A 19,544-nucleotide genomic window follows, 5' to 3' on the forward strand; every position below is an offset into this window, starting at 1 on the left:
AATGGACATATTAAAATGTATTTTAACATATTCAACTTAAATATTGAAATATACATATATTTCAAACTCTCAATTTGAAGAGGAGGAGACTGACGTCAAAGAGATTGAGTTGAGGTGCTGATTAATAACTATTTTCTTGGGACACCCGGGTGGCTCAGTCGGTTGGGCATCTGTCTTCGGCTCAGATCATGATCCCCGGGTCCTGGGATCCAGCCCCGAGGCGGGCTCCTTGCTCAGTGGAGAGCCTGCTTCTCCCTCTCCCTCTGCCTGCCACTCCCCCTGCTTGTGCTCTCTTTCTCTCTCTTTCTGTGTCAAACAAGTAAATAAATATCTTTAAAAATAAAAATTTAAAAATAACCATTTTCTTGACCTTGGTGGCAGGGAAATAGGAAGCAGTAAGGAACCCAGGTCTCATTTCTGATTGTAATTAGAAAGCACCACAAGGCCTGGGTTTATCGCTTCAGAGGGGCTTACTGTATTCTGACTGCTTGCTAGCTCTCAAACTTCTCTGCTGGTCTCCTCCTGGCCATCTGCACTCACCTGTAGTCTGGGGAAGGGGTGCTCTCATGGTGTGTGAATGGGCTTTTTGCATCTTTTGTTTTTGTATTTAAATGATTTTTTAAATGAGCTCACAAATGAGACAGGAATTTTTTTGATAAATTGCTGTTTTTGTCCTTTGAGAATATTTGCCAAAAAAAAAAAGGCGGGGGTGGATTGGTTTTGTTAAGTGAGAGAAAAGCACTGGCAAGAATGGATGCCTCAGTTTCCATGGTGATTGGTACCTATCAGCCCCTTGGCCTGGGAAAACCCTTTGCGCTTTGCACAGCGGTTTGGGTCAGAGCTTGTCGGGCTCACCTGGGCACTGCCTCCTTGGTGGGAGGGAGCCTGAGTGGACAGTGTCTGCCTTCACCTGCCCCGCAGCTCCCCTCTGGAGGAAGGGGGGCACCAGAGCAGCCAACTGGCCCATGGTGGTGTCCATGGGACCTGCACTGAGATCCACTTCCATCCCAACACCCTCGCTCTTCTCGTTCCAGGGAGTCTTACCAGAGAAGTACAGTATCTGGACATTTGGGAACCACAGAGCAATTTTAAATAACAATTTTGGAGTAACTTTTAATACAGTAAAGCCCCTACTGATTTTGTTTGGATCCGCGCAGGGGCATGCGTCTTCTCTTTCTTTTCACAGAATGATTAATTTCTACGAAATCGAGAAAGTCTGGGTGGGAGGAAGAAGTGGATTAACCCGAAAGATAAAACTTTTTTTTTCATTAAGAAAAATTGTGTGTTTTTATACACATGGGAGCACACACATGTCCATACACACACACACATCCCCCTGAATAACCGGTTCCCTCTGCCCCTTCAGTCCCCTCTCACTGGGCCATCTCTGGCCTCTGTATCCCGCAGCAGTCCCTCCAGGCCACGGAGCTGTGCTCCTGAGTCTGGCCATCTGGTCTGAGACTGGGAAGCATCCAGGCACTATTACCCCCCCCCTCCAAGCCTGCAGGGGCTCCGGCATGTTTGTTGGCACACACAATCTTCCCTGGACCCAGCCTCCTGGACAGAAGAGAAAACCCTGTGGCAGCTCATTCCCACCCAAGACACCCCTTCTTCTCCCCACCCAGGACCCCCAGCTCCCTAGGCTGCCAATTCCCCCAAGCTAGGCCAGAGGTCAGCTCAGTCCTGTCCCCGTCTGACACCCTTCCATGCTGAAGTGAGATCTCTGAGCTGTTCTCCCAAGCTCAAAATCCTCAAGGAGCAAGAAAGAGGGCTGGCTGGTGGCTGTGTGTGTTTGGGGGAAGGAGAAGCCCTGTGGAATAGTTGATGGGACCATTTTCATTAATCTAATAATGTGAGGGTGTGGCTCCTGTCTGGGTGAGATGCAGGCAATGGATTCTGGGCCTGTTCAGGGTTCTGCCCTGGAAGAAGTCCACACCAGTGGTGAGAAGGTGGGACCTTCCTGTCTCCAGCCCTATTTGCAGGCTTCTACCTTAAGAAACAGGCTTAAAAACAAAAGTTCCCTCCTATAAAAGAAAAGGCTGCTTCCCCAGAGCAGAGCAGGGGGTGAGAGAAGGGATGCAAGGGGTGGCAGAGAAACCGTGTCTCTCACTTCTGGTGGTCAGTGACCCCAGGAGGACCCGGAGACCCTCATCCTCAGGCTCTGAGGCCTTGCTCTCCCACTCCTCCAATTTTTCCAGGCCTGCTTAGGTAGGGCTCAGCTGCCTGCCTCTCCTCTCTCCGCTGGAAACAGAAGCTCCAGCGAATGTTTCTAACTCCTGAGTCCACTCAGCCATGTCCCCCTTGCAAAATCCTCCCCTTCCCGCACCCCCCTGCACCCAGCCAGCCAATCCGCGGCCTGCCAGCCTCTCCAGACCCATCTCTCAGGGCCCTGGCGGGATAAAACCGGTCGGCGATGCCGGGTGGATGGGAACAAACTTCAGAACAAGGACAGACGCAGGGCCCAGGGTACCCTCGTGGGCTGACCCGGGCAGTGAGGTCCTGCGGCCGGCTGGCCAGGTATGCTGCCCAGGGGTTGGCTGAAAGCTGACTGGGGGACAGCGGTGATTCGAGAAGGGAAAGGGGCCCAGGGGGCCTGGCAGCCTTTCCCCTCCTAAGTTAAACTGGATAAGGCTGGGGCAACGGAGGAAGAGGGCATCCGGGCTGGAGTATGGGGCTTCCTCAGAGGACCCCCAATCCCGGATCCTCCGGGCAAACGTGTGTTAGCCAGGCCCAGGTGGGCCACCCTTCGCCTAAAAATCCTCCGACTCCTGCCACGTGATGAGAGCCTAAGGGATAGGGCCCGGGGAGAAGGCATAAGACAGGGGACATCGAATCTCATGCCCCTTCCCCTGGGTCTGTGCAGGGCAGCGGCGTGGCGGCGGACGGGGCGGGGACCTGCGTGAGGAAGCCTTGAGCCCTCGGCGGGCTGCGAGCGACTCCCCGGCGATGCCTCACAACTCCATCAGATCCGGTAAGGACGCGGCGTTGCCGGGACCCCGGAGCCCCCGCAGCCCCCGCGTCGCCGTGCGTCCGTGCGTGCGCTCCGGTCGGTGGGGCTGGGGAGCTTACGCTCCGGGCTTGTGGGACCCACCTGCGCGGGGACGCAGCTGGGGGCGCTTCTGGCCTAGCTCTCCGCTGCGTCTCGCCGTTCTCAGGCCCCAAGGTCCCCCTCGGCCCGGCGAGCCGCCCTCTCCAGGCCTTGGTTTCTGCGGACCACACGGAGCGGTGAGGAGCTCTCCGTGCGGGTCAGAGGGGTGTCCCTCGCGCCCCACCCCCGTCTTGCATGTCCCATGAGAGAGGACATTCTGCGCCTCTCAGGCCCTGGGCCGCTCCCGACCTCTAAGCCCTCATGCCCGGGTGCACGCAGCTCTTGCCCCTGGCTACCCCAGCGGGACCGTGAGCCCCGGGCACCCCTCAAGCCAGCGGGAAAGAAGCCCGTGGTCCTGGGCCCAGGGGGCCTCTGAGTGCTCTCGGCTGCTCTCGACTCCTTGGCGAGCCTGGGGCAGGCGGCGAGCGGCGCGCGGGGCGTCCGGCCTGCGAGCACTGGGCTGCCCGCGGGGCCGAACCCCCCTCCCCAGTGGTGACCCGGCCCAGGGCCTTCCAAAGCGCTCGGGGTCCCTGGCCGAGGCGCCTGTTCTTCCCCGCCTCCCGACCCAGGCCGGGGTTGTGTGGGTCGGGGGAGGTATTACGGGTCGGGGCCAGCGGGCGCGGTGGGCACGGTGGGCACGGCCGCCCCGGCGCGCAGCAAGTGTGGACAGCGGGCAGAGGCGCGGCCGGCCCGCGGTGATGGATGGAGCCGGGCAGGCCGCGGGGAAGGCGATTTATGGGGCCAGGGCGCAACGCTATCGATTTGGGCCGGCGAAGTGAGAGGAAATCAATATTTCAGATGAATTCTCGGCGAATATGAAGTCCCGCTCGGCAAACGGGACATTTGTTATAATAAGCAGGGTCGGATCGGGCGCGGCGCGCGGCTGAGATCTCTATTTAGCCGAGAGCGCCACGAGTCCGAGCTTCGCCGCGCAGTCTCGGGTCCGGGAGCCGAGGCTCTACAACTAGGGGTGCGGGGGATCCCCGCGAGGCGCCGGAAGGTTGTGCCTTCTGGCTTGCTCTAGGGTGGGAGACGGAGTCAGCAGTACGCTGTCTCCCCACCCCGGTCCGCCTAGGAGAGCGCTGCCCCAGCCGTCACGGCCGCCTCTGCGGGCGCGGGGCCGCTTTCGGGGCGCGGAGTAGAGACCTCGCGGCCCTTCCCGGGAGCGGCGGGGTCGGCAGGCCAGGGAACCGAGCGGACCTGCCTGGCACCTCCTACGCGGCCGCGCTGCGGTGCCGCGCGCGCTCCTTGACCACTTTCTGAAGCCGGGACCAGGTTTTAACCCCTCGGTCATTAGCCACACCGGGGTACAATACCGGACGTCTGCCCTGCCTCGGGATCAGGACGGTCTCCGAGGCGGAACGCTCAGCGCTTAGTGCCCCATCGTACAACAGCCTGGTCCGGGCCAATTCCCTTCGGTTCCCGATTTCATCTCTACCCCCCCCCCCCCCGCCCGCAGTCCGACCTTCCCCTGACCTTTCAGGCGATGGTAGGAGTGGGTGCCCTGGGACCTCGAATTTACCTTGTTGAACCAGACCCCTTTCCCTCTGTTGCTGCTAGAAATAAGACGAGGTCACGGTCCCTTGGGTTGGCTTGATTTTGTTTTCGCTACTTATTTTCATTCTAGAAGCACTCATTAGAATAAATGGGGATAAAAGAAAGAAAGGGGGGGGAAGACACCATTTATTTTTACTTTATTTTTAATCAGCAACAGGCCCAGAAGATGAGAGGCCGATTCCCCACTGGCTCAGATGCAAATTGTCCTTGGGTTTGGGGAGAGAGCCGTCCACTCCATGGCAGGGCCAGGACAGAGGTATTTTTCCGTTTAAGGAAGGCAGAGGGGCTACTTCTAAACCTTCCCCCAAACAAAGAAAGAAATAAAGCAGCAAGGAGGGAAAATGAGCCTTTCTCCTTTCGTTTAATTTATGCTAGTAAAACAGAAGAAAACTGCCTAAAACACAGATCAAACATTTCAAGGCTATCCCATTTCTTTTCTAAATTCTCTCAGGAAAACCTGAGCCAGAGACCTCCGTCTATCTAGTCAGTTTACTTAACACCGTTGCCTGTATTTAAAGATAAATTCAGAAGCTGACTCCGGTTTTTAGAAGCCCATATCTCTCAGGTTTTAGCAGCTTCCCTCTTTTCCCCAGGCACTTCCATTCCTGAGTTCGCCTTTGCCTGGAAAGCTTCCATTTACGTTTTCTCTGGAGCAGAATCCCGGGGCGCAGCCGGCCACGGGGCTTTTCGCGGGACCGAGGCCCAGCGCACCGTTTCCAAAAACCCCGAGAAGCCCGAGAAAAGTTTCCTGCGCGGCCTCTGCCCACCGGGCCAGCCGGCCAGCCGCTGCCCCTCGCCCTGCACTGACTCACTCTCTCGGCTGATCTTGCTTTGAAGAGAGGTCTTAATTTTTTTTTCTACGAGCTTTCTTCTGAAGGGCCGTGGAGAGCGCATAGGGAGTTATTCTGATGCGCTGGTCAGCAATGGGCTGAACGTTCTGTAAAATCTACCGGGAATTTTGTAGCATCAGGGAACAAAGATCCTTTAAAGCAAAAACCATTTTTTTTAATGTTTAAAGATAAATGCCACACAAATATTAAAATGAAAATAATACTGTACCAGTGAGGAAGAGAGTTTAGTAAAAGCAAGCAGGTTGTCATTAAAAGTTATGCGTCATAACTTGCAGCAACCCTCTTCCCCAGCTACTGAGAAAAGGTTATTCAAGTGGCCAAATGAGACTGCAGATCAAGGAGGAACATGTCTCTAACTTCCTAGATCTGAGATGCAAAGCCCTATTCCCTCCTCTTGGTTTAAGAAAGGAGGAAAGGGGACCAAATGCATTCGGGAAGGATCTATTCTCTTCCCAGGTTTCTTGCCTGGGTTTAAAACAAGGTCTCCGGATGGGAAACAGTCTCAAGGAACATAAAGAGGTATTGGGGTTCCTCAATTCATCTTTGTTTCAAGATGGTCCATCCTCCCACCCTCTTCAATGCAAGTTAATTAGGAGATAATTTAGCTACCTTGTGAATTAGTTTTAAGATAAGTATCTTTTCAAGCTTTGTCACTTTAATTGCTCCACTGATTGATAAGAAGTAATTATTTCTAATTGACACTTTTTTGATGTCTATTGGAAGCATTTATTTGGGACGTTTTTGGGGGTGGAAGAAAAGTTAATTAATTTTATCTGTCTATACCCAAAAAGACTCTGTCTAATTCTGCTGAAGAGGACAAAGAAAGTGAAGGAAAACAAAACAAAAAATCAGTCTCATGAAATTTTAATTATTGCAATATTTTTATTCAAAGGAGATCATCCACTAATACAATAATATATCAAAACTTTCTACTTATGGCTTCAAATCTTCAAATTTTAACGGGGTACATGTTTCCTGGGTATATATTTTTCCCTGGATCTACTCACAACCCCTTTATATGCTGACTTCATTTTGGAGGTTACTATGCTTTGCAATTAATTTTTGTGAAAAGTAAAATCAATAGGACTCAGTATGCTGAGAATAAATGGCATCATTTTCGTAAGAGCTAATTGTAAGAAAGATTCACTAATCATCATCCCTGTTCTGTAATTATTGATAGAGTTGGGTATGAAGGTGAAACTTTACTTCGGTGACATGCCTTTTCGTACTTAAACCTCGGAGTAAACAGTTTAATCATTCACATCCTCCAGAATATGTTACTGTGAAAGAGAAAGAAGGGGCAGAATAAAGAGCAAAAGAAAGACCCTGAAAGGAGGCAATGGGGGAGGGGTAGGAGAGAGAGAGAGGGAGAAGGTGGCTGGAGAGAATAAAAATGAAAGAACTTATTGCAGAAGGGAAGGTGGCCAGGTGCACGGGACCTTTGTCATTCAATATAAGAAAATGCAAATTCTACTTCAAAACACATCCTTTTGAACACGGATCTCTACCACAGCCCCTAAGCAGCCCCTAAACACCACTGGAACCTCCCCACTTTTTTATGCATGAAAAGAGGCAGGATTTTCAGGAGCCAGCTGGTCTGGCTCTTGGGTGTCTAGGTATCAAAGTCTTGATTTGGTGTCCATAAAAAGGAAGCAAGAAAATACGTGTTGTGCTCTGGGAGCTTGTAAAGAGATTTGAGTGTTGTTTATTTTTATTATTAAAGCCCCTGCGATCTTCATTCCCAGCTCTATGCCCACAGTCTTCCCACAGATAGACTTGTGACTCACTGACAGGAGAACGTTTCCACACAAACCCAAAGTGGAGACACATACTTGCGCACACTCATGCATGCCTGAAATGAGAAAAGCACAATCAGACGAGATGCGCTCCTGCCAGGTTAATTTCAGCCAGTGCCTTTTTCATTTATGTATAAAATCTTGTCTGCTTTTAATGATGTTTCTCCCAGATTACGTGGAGCTGCAAGAATGAGGAAACATTTTAAATGAAAAAAGAAATTTAAGACGTACAAACAGCAGATAATATCACATACCAATCTCACTATTAGTGAAACTGAAAAAAAATATATAAATAATGCAAAAAAAATCAGCAAGGGAGAGTTTAGTAATGGAAAATTCCCCTGCAATTAAATGAAACAGTAATTTAGTAGAGATATGCCTGAATGAATTAGCATTTATTAATTGGTTCTCATAAAAACAATTTGTGTGTGTGTGTTGGGGGGGATATTTCAAGTATTTATTTTTCATAGGTAAAGTTCCTCAAATATTCCTACGAAATTATGTAGTGATCATATTCTATTTTGTGAAAAATCCCAATTTTCTCACTGGTGAATTTCACCTGCGCACAAAGAACGTGGGGTGAGGGAGATGAGTCCTTTTCAATCAGAATGAAGCGGGTCCCCTCTTCTCTTGGGACATTTCCAAGTGTGAAACCAACGGGAAACCCATTGGCAGGGTCTGTTATGCTTAGGAATATCCAAACCTGGTCCTGAGCAGACTCCCAGGTGACCCGTCCCCTCTGGGGCACGACTAACTGAGGCAGAGGAGCCTGCTTGGTGGCTCTGCCCCCCTCTCCGCACGCAGCCCGCTCCAGCATCCTCGCCAGCTCGCCAGCTCGGGCAGGAACTGCAGTTTGTAATCTCAGCGAGGAGCTTGCTAGGGTTGACTGGTGCATGGATGTGTTTACTTTCTCTCGCCACAGTTGGTCTGTCTTCAGTTCTAAGCATTTTAAAGCTGCTCTATTTATCAGTCCGAGAGGTGCCGAGTTCTCAGTTGCGCTGAGAAAGCTTTGAGCTCTGTGGTTCTGAGTACACAAGGAGCCAAAAGATAAAAGAAACAATTTTGTTTAAGGGGGAAAAAAAAAGGTGATTATAAAAGGAGAGGGCAGGAGAATGCACCCCTATTCAAGACTGTAGTTGGCTTTTGTTTAGTTGAAACTTGGGGAACGGCTGAGTCACTGGCCCCCACTGACCCCACACCCTTCGGAGATAGGACGTGAGGTTGCAAAACATCCCATAAAAAGAGGAGAATGCACCCCCATACTCAGAGTTCTTTGGGGGAGTGATTCTTTTCTGGACTCAGACTGGAACACTATAGCCAGGGTTCTTTTGGAGAAAGAGCTAGAAGACATTCTGCCTGGGAGGTATCTACAGTGACTGTTGATGTTTCTGTTTGGGCGAAGGAATAGAGAACAGCCGTCCAGGGGCTCCTGGTTCCTGAAAGCTCCACTATCCCAGGCCAATCCCAGGTCATTCAGTCGGTGATCAGTGACTCAGTGATGAAATCTCTGGGTAGGGGTGGGTGGACAGAGGTGTCCCCTCTTCCTTATTTATCTGTGGTCAGGGCATTTTTAAACGGATCTTTGAGGGTCATAACTATTTCCTTGGGTCCAGAGTTAGGGTTGACAAGACTGTTTGGGTTTTTTGAAAGCCTCTCTAGATCTCTCCCTTGGCCGGGTGGGGACACAGCAAGCAAATGTCTCTTACATGGGCCATGGGCCAGAAAAATCTTTCCAGGAAGTCTTCTATTTCAAACCTACAATTCATGTCACTGAGTCTGGGCTTTACCCTGACTGGGGCTCCTTCCCCAGGAATGGGGTTGAGCAGGAACCAGCATCTCCTTACTGAGGTGTGTCCAAGATCAAGGGGAGGGAGGTTCAGGGTGCTCCTGCAGAGATCGGTGGATTCTGTCTCTGTGTCCATTCCTCAGGATCCCTCCCTAGTCCTGAATGCCGAATTAGATGCCAAGTCTTGCTAAGGCTCGGTGCAGCCAGCCCCACGGCTGCTCCAGTCTGCCAATGCCACTTTTCTAGTTAAGAAAGAGGAACAATACACAAAGAACTCAGCACACCCCGGCCCTTAGTGAGCCCTCAGTAAATGAAAGCTGTCTTCCTCCCTCCGCGGGCTCTTATTGGGATGGTATTCCACTGGAAAGGGCACATCATCCTCTAATTTAATTCCCAGGACTCTACCAGGCAGGTATTGTTTTTGACATTTTTACAGAAGAGAAGGAAACGGATGCTAAGAAAGGCTGATCTGACGCTTACCTTTCTTGCCCCTGCCCCCCTTCCCGAAGTCCCGCTCATCCAAGTTCCCTGGAGCATTGGATGGTTCACACCTGCAGCTCTGCTGGGAACTTGATGAGAGGACAAGAGGGCCTGTACCGACAGCAATAGTGACAGCGACAGGCAGGGCCTTCAGTCTGTCAGCTTCTTCTCCTCATCAGGGGCCCTAACTGTCCCGCTCATTAGAATAGGTCCCTTTTCAGTGCAGTTCTCGGTCTTCCCATCTGCGCAATGGGAGAAGTGGTACCTAGCAAGATGTCCTTCCTGGAGGTCACTGTGAGGAGGAAGGAAATGATCAGCCACTGGGAAAGGCAGAGAGAGGGGGCTTTCTTTCAATGCCTGCCCCCAAGGCTGCCATGTTTCACCTGCACCAAAAAAGGGGGACAGCTATCCTCCGGTACCTCAGTTTATCGTAGGCCAGCCAGGAACTTAGTCCCTTGGCATCTCCAAACCACCCTTGGCCTGCCTAGCTGGGTCCATTTCAGGGATTAAGGAGTCGGTGGGTGTGATGAAAGTTTCAGAGTTACCGGGAAGACCCGTCCACAAAGTCAGGGGACACCGCCCAGTCCATGGGCAGCCACTTGAGGTGCCGGATCTCATTTGCCCGAGTTTAGGTTCATTCCTTCTGCTGCTTCCTCGGGGTACCTCTCACTCGGGTTCAAAACCAAATCGTCTGCTTCTTCAGAGCCTCCTCCGTGGTTCAGTGTGTAACGTTAGCTGGGAAGGCCTTTAATTTGAACGTTTGCACTCTTTGCCGTGAGAGTAGCTGCCCAGCTTCCGAGCTGGTTGCATTTCTCCGATGGAAACCCATCTGTAGTTTAAGCGGAGAGACCGAGAAAAAAAAAACCACAAAAAAACACATTTTTTTCTCTCCCTTCTTTTAACTGTTGTCTTTCTTCTCTTGTCTTCAGCCACAATGCTCATCAGTTTTTCTTTTGCACGTGTTCTCCTAAGTGGCCTTGGAGTGACCTGAGTAGTTAGTGCTAATTAGTCCCCTGGGACATATTGTCGCTGTCAGACCAGCACAGCAGAGAGGTCGGGGAGCTGGTTGGGTGACGCATCTAAGAAACAGCTTAATCTGCTGTCATCATGTGAACTGCATGTTTGCACACCCAGGGTCCTCTGTGTGCATTGCATTTTTTATCCCTCAGCCTCTCTAGGAGGACAGCAGAACTATTATTCCTAGAATAAACTCCGGGGCCAGGAGGTGTCAGGAGGGTGAAGGATTTTGCAGTCACTGGGAAGCCAGAACCATGTGAACCTCCCCGTCCCCACACGCAGCAGGAGGGGCTATGCCTTGGAGGCTTTGCCTGCGGCGGACCTTGCTGTTTTCTCCCTGCGTGACCTTAGGCAAGTCAGTTGTCTCTCTGGGTTTGAATTCCCTCACGTGTATGAAATACGAAGATGTTGCAGGGCTTCTAGAAAGTACTGAAGGTATGACCAGTATCCCCACCTGGCACATAGCAGCTACTCAAGAATTTTTTTTGTCCTGCTCCCTACACTGGTCACCAGGGAGGAGAGTCCAAAAATTCTCCAGGGCAGATGGCCAAATGTTACATTGTCTTAGTATTTCCTGTGAAACTCTCCATGAGTAACTTGCAACCCAGCATCGAAACTTTGTTCCAGTTAAAACTCAGGACAGGTCTTTTAAGTATTCCAAGAGGACAAAACAATAGGCCTACCGCCTACGAGTGTTGGATTAAGTGAAAGGACCCATGGGAAGGGCTGGCTCGGACCCCCTGGCCACTAGCAGCTGCTATTGCAGCCCACTTGCAAAATGATTCCTTACTTTATTGTACCAGAAAACCCAGTCATAGGGGAAACACTAGAATGAGCTATCCGTGGACTTTACGTTGGAATCCAGAACATTCTAGGGCTTTAGTAAAATGTAGGGTCTTAGAGGACAGGTGCGTGGAAGTGGATATGTAGCTATGCTGGGCATGTAGTAAGAGGGGACCACACGAACACATGTCTTGGGACTTGTTCTTAATCGCCATAAAACCATACAATTATTTTTTTTAATTCACTAATCTCTCTTTCTCTCTCCCTCCCTCCACCCTACCTCCATCTATGTTTTCCTACTTTGAATAATATAATCCAGCATTGTCATGACGGCAAACCCTGGTTGACATTTAAAATTAGCTGAGCACCCAATCACTGACTACCGCTCCGTTTCTGTCTTATGTCACACGGAGATCATCCTCGAGGGCTGTCCAAATGGAGGTGGCAGGAATGGGGCAACCTCTTGCCAGGTCCTTGGGCATCTGGCTGTGACTTGGAGGTGGGAACAGGGGCAGGAATGAGGATGGGAGAGAGAGTGTTAGGGCAGGAGAGGTACTAGAGTCAAGCTAGGAGCCAGCTGGAACCTGAGGGTCAGCAGTGTAATTCAATGTCACAAGCCCTCGTGGAGGGCCATCCGCCACGTGCAGGACGTCGCGCCAGCGATGGTGGCATGCACTGCCCCCGTGGTCAAGGTAAATGACGGGTGAGCGGCACCTTCTCGGGGCAGGCCACTGGAGTCTTGGGATTCCCTGTCGAGGGGACAGACCCACAGCACCGGGAAGGCAATTAATCAGACCAGACAATTCAGTGGCGGGTCAGGGACTGAAAACTAACAACCCGGGTGGTGGGAACAGCAGAGGTCCTCTATCTCCCCACAGCCACCCCAGCCCAACCACGTCGTTGCCGGCAACAGGTAAAGCTCATCTGGCCTTCAGGAGTCTAGGGGTCCTTGGAGCGCTTGTTCCGGAGAAGTAGCACGTGGGCCTGTGTGGGCTCAGCCAGCTCCGTGGGGGTCTACACTGGGGCTCCGGAGTGGAGTGCCGAGCTGGCTCGGGGCAAGATGTTGCCGATCTCTAGGGGCAAATGCCACAGAGAGGTGCCCACGTGTGCTGAATCAAAACGCTGGCCGGACACTTCTGACGCACATCCCCCACACCTGCAGAGATGTGCGGACTTTATAGGATTTCCCTCCCAGGCCCCCCCAACTCCTTGCCAGTGAGACAAGGAGCAGGTCCTTCCGGTCCTCATATTCTGTGATGACATGACAATGCCCCGCACCAGGAAGATCCCCAGCCCCCCAAGCTTCCCCTCTCCTGCTGGCCACAGAGCTGTCTGGACAGGTGCCCGGACCTCAGGGCTCACCCTTGGGCAGCTGAGCCCTGCTCTCAAGCACCCTGCCGGCAGTGACACGGTTGCTGTCCTGATTTGCTCACACTTGCGTCGCTGGCTGGCTGGGTCCTGTTGGCTGGAAGGCATCCATCTCCCTGGGAGACCTGAGGCCGGGAGCCTGCCGTGCCCCTGTCCACACTGCTCTCTGTCCCCACCTCCCTGGAAGTCACTGTCTGTACCGCAGGCAAGGACGCAATTGTGTGCAGCCTTCTATTGTTTGCAGACCATTTTGTGTGTGTTTGCAGACCCACCCCATGTAGATGGTGCCCGTCTTGAGGCCAGGGAGCCTATCTTTCCCCAGGGGAGTGCCGAAGGGGCTGGCGTTGGGGGTTTTGAGTCGCATTCAACCACTTACACGCAGAAAAGTAGATGCGTGGTTCCTGCCTCGCGGGCTGCTGTGAGGACGGGCTGACCTCGGGCTTGTGAAGCACTCGGTCGGGGGCTCCCCCACCCAGGTATCCTCCACCAGCCCAGCTCAGATGCCACCTCCCCCTAAAGCCTTCCCTCCTTTCCAGCTCCCCAGGCCCCCCAGCACTTTATTTTTATGGTATGTTTGACAGTCCACTTTGTAAAGGAGTATTTCTCTCTGTGGCTTTTGCCCTTCTAGATCTGGGCAACCTGAACTCCCGCGACACTGGGGGCCTCACACAGCAGCTCTCTAGGGTTTTGTTATACCAAATATCTACCCGGACCTGAAGTTGGTCAAGGCCAGCAGGGGTTCCCAGGTGAAGCCCTGTTGCCACATTTTCCTGACAAGGAAACTGAGACTCAGAGGGGCGTGTGTCTTGCCCGGACCCCCCGGGCTTAATGGTACAGCAGGGGCTCCGTGCTTACAACCAGGACTCTGTGACACCGGGCTGCCTTCAGAGGGTGCTGGGGTAGAGTGAGGGCAGACTCAAGTGCAGGGAGTGCTGGCTGCGGCCTGTTCTGAGTGAGCACTGACCCAGGGAACCGGGAATCGGGGCCTCCCACACCTGCTCACAGGGAGTGCTGAAGCCCAGGGAGAGGCACCGATATACGCGGACACACAAATGTGCACATATACACAACACACACACTCCCATACATACAAACACACAGAGCCACACACATACACACTCACTTACACACCCAACCAGGGTTGGGACTAGGGCGAGGCAGGAAGGCATCGGAGGGCAAAATTTAAGGAAGTGCTCACTCTCGGGCTCATGCAAGGGTAAGGCTGGCCCTGAGAGGGAGTGCCTCCTTAAATTTTGTACCTGGGCGCCAGGCTGTCCTGCCCTAGTCCCCTGTACGTGGTGGACACACCCACACAGACAGTTACACCCACACTCATATACACATGGGTGACTTATGCTCACACACGTACGTACAGTACTTACCCTGTTGCACATAGAAACACTAGGAAGAAGCCTTTACAAAGTGCATGTGTGTGCAGAACACTGCCCTAGGTCTGTGCGTGATAAAAAAGAAGGCCAAGGAAGCCCCTGCTCTCAGAGACCCCCAGAGATCCAGCCAGGAAGACACAGGTGTAATTGCCCAGTCCCGATCGAGTCCACACTGCTGAGAAGCACCAGTAATCGACACAGTAGAGAAAGTGGGGTCCAAGGTATCCGAGGAATCTGCTCTGTGTTGTGGGTCAACTCGGATCAATTTAAGCATGAGGTCACTGGCCTGTGATCTCCTTGTTCTTGCAACCTACGGTTTGAAGTCTGAGCAGAGGAATTCCAGGGTCCAGCCATGCCCTCCTCCCTGGGGCCCCACTGAAGTTATAGGACAGAGGTGTCATGGGGGCCCTACAAACCTCATTTGGTTTCAAATGAGACCGAAAGACAGTCATTCACATGGGCCACTTGCTGGACCAGTGTCAGAGCCACTAGCAATGTTCCATCTCTGGGGTCCATGGTGGCTCTTCCCAGATGAGGACACCATCACCAAGCAGGCAAGCAATAGCAGCAGGGCTTGCTTATTCTAGAATCTGACCTCTCGGTCCCCTGAGGATGGCAACACTGAGGGCAGGTGGCTGAGGGCTGTCACTGGTGGGCTCCTTCCTCTGCTCAGACCATGAGAATGTCTTGTCTAATCTTTCACCCCTGCTCAGAATTCCCCGACAGCTCTGCCCCCTAAGCCCCTCGGTCCTCAGCCTGCAGCTTTACAAGCACACATGGTCCCGATCACAAAAACGTTCAGGGACCACTGAGTGTGCACCGCAATCTCGTGGACGCACAAGGCTTGCCGTAGCACCTGCGTGAACTGATTATTACACAGAATATGGTGTCATCATGAATGCTTTGTACATTTGATCAACAAATATTTGTATAACCTTCATAAATCAGCGATTCTCAGACAATGTTTCCCCGCAAAGCAGGCAGACACGCTCACGGATATAATGAGACCAAGCGATAGTGGCAGGAGAAAGTGCGTTTGCGGACAAACCACCTTCAAGTTCAAGGTGTAATTTTTTTTTTTTTTGTCTATTTAATGGCCACTACCTTGCACATTCCTTAGGATCTCGGATCGGTAGAGCAGCACGTTACACGTTTCGCTATGTGGAGCTTGCCGTTGGGCGACACTCTGGGTGGAAGTGTGTGTGGTGCCCGTTCTCCTGCCAAGTGTCAGAATAGCTAGGGCTGATGTGAGGCTGGAGTTGGCTGATGTCCACCCGGTGTGCATAGCACCCCACTTCTGTGACATGGTGAGATGCACCTGCCTGCGTCAGAAGGCACCGCAGAGAATCTGCATTTGCCACCATCCAGGGACGAGCCCTGTCCCTGGGCCCCCACCTCTCTCACCTCTATCTTCTCAACAAGCCGCCTGCTTTCCAGGCACGTGGCATCTAGCTTGCGTGTGTTGGTCATTTAAGGGACCCGGGGATTGTGGCAGAGGAAGCACGCCTGCCCACACAACTTGTACAAGTTGCCCCCCCACGCACACACCCCGTCTCGCTCTGAGCGGCTCTGGAGCATACTTAGGGCCAAGACACCTCTCCTGGGGATTTCCTCCAAAGACCCTGTCCCCCCTACACTTTCTATCCCAGCCACCTGTCTTAGCTCAGGCTGTTAAAACACAGCGCCAGGGGTGCCTGGGGGACTCCGTCGGTTAAGCCTGACTCTTGATTTTGGCTCAGGTCACGACCTCAGGGTTGTGGGATCGAGCCCTGCGTTGGGCTGTGCACTCAGTGCGGAGTCTGCTTGTCCCTCTCCCCTCTGCACCCCCACTCTCCTCTCTCAAATAAAATCTTTTTTAAGAAAACGTACCCAATGCCATACACCGGGTGGCTTAAACAACAGACATTTATTCCTCACTGTTCTGGAGGCTGAGGCTGAGATCAGAGCGCCAGCATGGTCAAGTCTGGTGAGGGCGCCCTTCCTGGCTTGTGGAGGGGCCTTCACGCTGTGTTCTCATGGGGCTTTTCCTCGGTGCGTGTGCCTGGGGAGAGAGCGATCTGGTGTCTCTTCTTATAAGAACCAGCATTTTTATAAGCTCTAATTATAAGCACTGTCCCCATCATGAGGGCCCACCCTCATGACCTCATCTAACCCTAAGTACCTCCCAAAGGCCCCCCCTCCAAATACCATCACGCTGGGGATTAGGGCTTCAATGTATGAATTTGAGGGACACCAACATTTAACCCACGACATCAGCCATAGAAATCATCATTTATTTTTCTCCTGGGGTGCATAGACCATTTGGTCCGCTATCCAGAGATGCTTCTGTTCCCAGCCCTCTAGTGCCCTGAGACGGACCTGTCTCCTCTCTTTCTGGCCTATTTCTCTCCTAAGTGCATGCCCCGCTGGGTCCCTATGCCTGGATCTCCTGAGGTTTTACTCCAGCTCCTCCAGAAGCATCTGGGGTCCCTCTGCTCTCTGTCTCTGACTCCCCCCGCATGCCAGAACTTGCCTGGCAGTGCCCTGGGCGGGTCTCCGACTCTACCCCCCCCCCAGCCCCATGCTTAGTTACTCTAGGGTCCTATGACCTACTCTCACCCTCTCACCAGTCATCCATCCCTTGGCCACATAAGCCTTGAACTCTAACTCCAAATTGTTTCAAAGGACATTCGTACTCTAACATTCAGTTTAATAAGTAAACACCTACAGAGCCCTTCAGCATGGCAGATGTGGAGCTCGACTTTGGAGTTGCAGAACTCAGGAGACCTCTGCCTTCATGCTGACATTTTAGAGAGAATGGAAACAAATTGGACTTTTAGCCACAAGCAAAGAGAGAAAGGAAAGGCTTAGTCCAGATAGACACAAAATGCCGAGCTAGTGAGGGCGGGAGGGGTGCGGGGCTGTGATCGTGGGCAGGGTGGGAGCCTACTCTGAGGCAGGGGCAGGATTCCAGCAGGGGACTCTAGAAGGAGCAGCGGGAGCAGAGATGTGGAGTGCTCGGGGTGTGTGCAGCTCCAGGGGCCAGAGTCAGCTCTGGGCAAAGGGTGCAGCAATGGGACGTCAGGTGGGATTCAGACAAACGATAGGGAGCTTTGAGCAGAGAGGCCAGGCTAAGGCGTCGATACCAACCCTGCCATCAGGAAGCCTGGGTCAAGTGCACTCAGTGTTTGGGAGTGTTTCACTCACTGTGCCTGAAAACTTCCATCCTCTCCTGGCTCGACGTCACACTTCCCTTGTCGTTGATTTTCATATTCCCTTTAGCTCTCTTGCTAGCGTCACATACCAATTTTATCCTCTTTGAGCTTCGTGGTATTTTGATTAAGGGGAACAGCCTGGCAGTAATCTGTGATGGCTAGATGATTCACGTTATTAAAATGCTGATTTCTCTCTTTTCCCACCCCTGTTCCACAGAATCTTAGCCTGGTGATTTTCCAGAAGAATCTTAGAGTCCCGTTTGCATGTCCTTTTAATCCAATCATTAACAGGCATTTGTGGGCAAACCACTGGTGTACAATTCGAGAACATTCTAACCCACCTCCCTGACGCTGTTTTCCACCACTTCCACATGCAAACCCATGTTCCAGCCAACTGGTCTCTGTTTCCAAAACACACTGGGTACAGTCCCACCTCTGCACCTTGGCCCGTGCAATGGCAGCTGCCTGGAGCATATCCCTACTCCCACCCTTTCGACAAAACTCTGCCCAAGTTCCACTTCCCTAATCAGGCCCTTTCTGCTCCCCTCAGCCTTTGTGACCGTCCCTCTGACTCCCCGCTGCACTCACCTCTGAGCTAGGCAAGAGTGAGAACTCTTCATTCTCTCTACATCCCCAGCACTTGGACATAAAATCCTATATTAAATGAGGGCTCCACAAGTGCCCGTGATGGTGGTTTTGACATAATTCTCCAATAGCATGTTTTACTGTTTTGCTAGTTGACCTAACTCGTCTAGTTGAGCTTTGGGGAATAAAGTCTTCCCCACATGAAGCCCACTTGGTCCTTTCACGTGATACTGCGATAGTCACTGTCCGATTTTCTTTATAATAAGGGGGTGCTATGCGACTGAGGACATAAGGAATTGTAGCCTTTTGGGGAAACCTGATGCAGCCGTTGAGGCCTGAGCTGCCCCACCAGGACACCTCCCCAGTCCTGAGGCACCTTGCTGGCCTAGGCCCAGCTGCGGGGTGGGAAGGTTGGGCAGCAGTGACCACTGGGAGTAGCAAACATTGGCAGGCTGGCCAAGACTGACCCAGCAGCGGTCCTTCCTCGTGGACGCTGGGCATCAGCTCGGCAGGGTGGATGGCCAGATTCAGGGCTGTCTGTGAGGACCAATGCTTACAAGAATTGAATTCCCCAAACTCAGCTGGCACATAGTAGATATATGCTAGATGCATAATACATATTTGCTAAATGAAACAACCATTTTAAAATTTGCTTTGTACAAGTGTTTCTCAAGTGTGGTCTTCACTCCAGCGTCAGAAACTTCTAGGGCTCTGTGACTCGATGTAGGCCCTGGAGTCTGTACCCGTCACAAGTGCCCAGTGATTCTGCTATGGATCCGCACTGGAGAACCACAGATCTAGAGTCGGCCCAGCAAGGCCCAGCCAGAGGTCTCTCACATGTGGAGACTCACGCCAGCCTGCTGGGGAGACAGCCCTTCTTCCTGTAGAGAAGACTTGCCTCTCCGAGATTTCCCCTCCGGCTGTGGGCAAGAGTAGACCCGACACACATACAGTCTCAGGTCTGCTCTTACCTGGCTGTGCAGAAGCCAATTAACATTCCAAGCTGGTCTTCATCTAGAAAGTGGGCTCGACATGCTAGACTCACCTTTCTCACAGAGTTATGAAAATTCGTTCCCAGTACAATCAAGGCCCAATTGATATTTGTTGAATTTAATTAAATTTAAGAATCACTTACCTGTCAGCACTTTAAAAGGGCTCTGTAAATGTTAAGTGAGTCCATAACCAACCTTTAGACTGAATCTAGAAAGTTCTTGAAAGGAGGAGAAGCCTGGAAGTCCTGGTTGACTTGGGGGGACCCCAGCCTGGCTGGGCAAGAGTGATTGACACCTACATGGAAGCTTTGCTAAGCTGCTGTGTTGACATTCTTGCGTGAAAGAAGAACTTGCCACATGATAAAAGGATCAGGAATGGAGACCAGGATGGTGGCTCTGTAGGAATGACAGTGATGTCAAGAGAAGCAGGTGCACACAGAGAGGGTCAGATGTTAGAAAGTGCTCTCTGCTTGACTGAGCCTGCCTTAGACTGGAAAGTTACTTGGAGGGGCAGCCAAATATCCCAGGAGAGTAGCCCAAAGGGGCCTCCCCAAGCCTGCTGGATCCAGTTCAGAGCTAGAACCCTGTTGACCTGTGCATTAGCTTGCTGGGGCTGCCCTGGGCCGGGGTGGGGGAGGCTGAAATCACAGAAAGTTACT

General features: G+C 52.0%; 1 protein-coding gene across 10 annotated transcripts in view; it reads left to right on the forward strand.

Moving 5' to 3' along the window:
- The first annotated feature begins 2,412 nt into the window (after positions 1–2,412).
- The window catches only part of PAX8 (paired box 8), a 55,260-nt gene continuing 38,128 nt past the window's right edge, over positions 2,413–19,544 (forward strand). For all 10 annotated transcript variants that reach the window (XM_045808900.2, XM_045808904.2, XM_045808902.2 and 7 more), the window contains exons 1-2: positions 2,413–2,517; positions 2,864–2,971. In XM_045808900.2, coding sequence (XP_045664856.1) covers positions 2,947–2,971 — 25 coding nt within the window. In that variant the 5' untranslated portion in view covers positions 2,413–2,517; positions 2,864–2,946. The remainder of the gene's footprint in view (positions 2,518–2,863; positions 2,972–19,544) is intronic.

Source organism: Ursus americanus, chromosome 7 (genome assembly GCF_024610735.1).
Source record: "Ursus americanus isolate L20-20 chromosome 7, mUrsAme1.1.p, whole genome shotgun sequence".
Lineage (NCBI taxonomy): Eukaryota > Metazoa > Chordata > Mammalia > Carnivora > Ursidae > Ursus > Ursus americanus.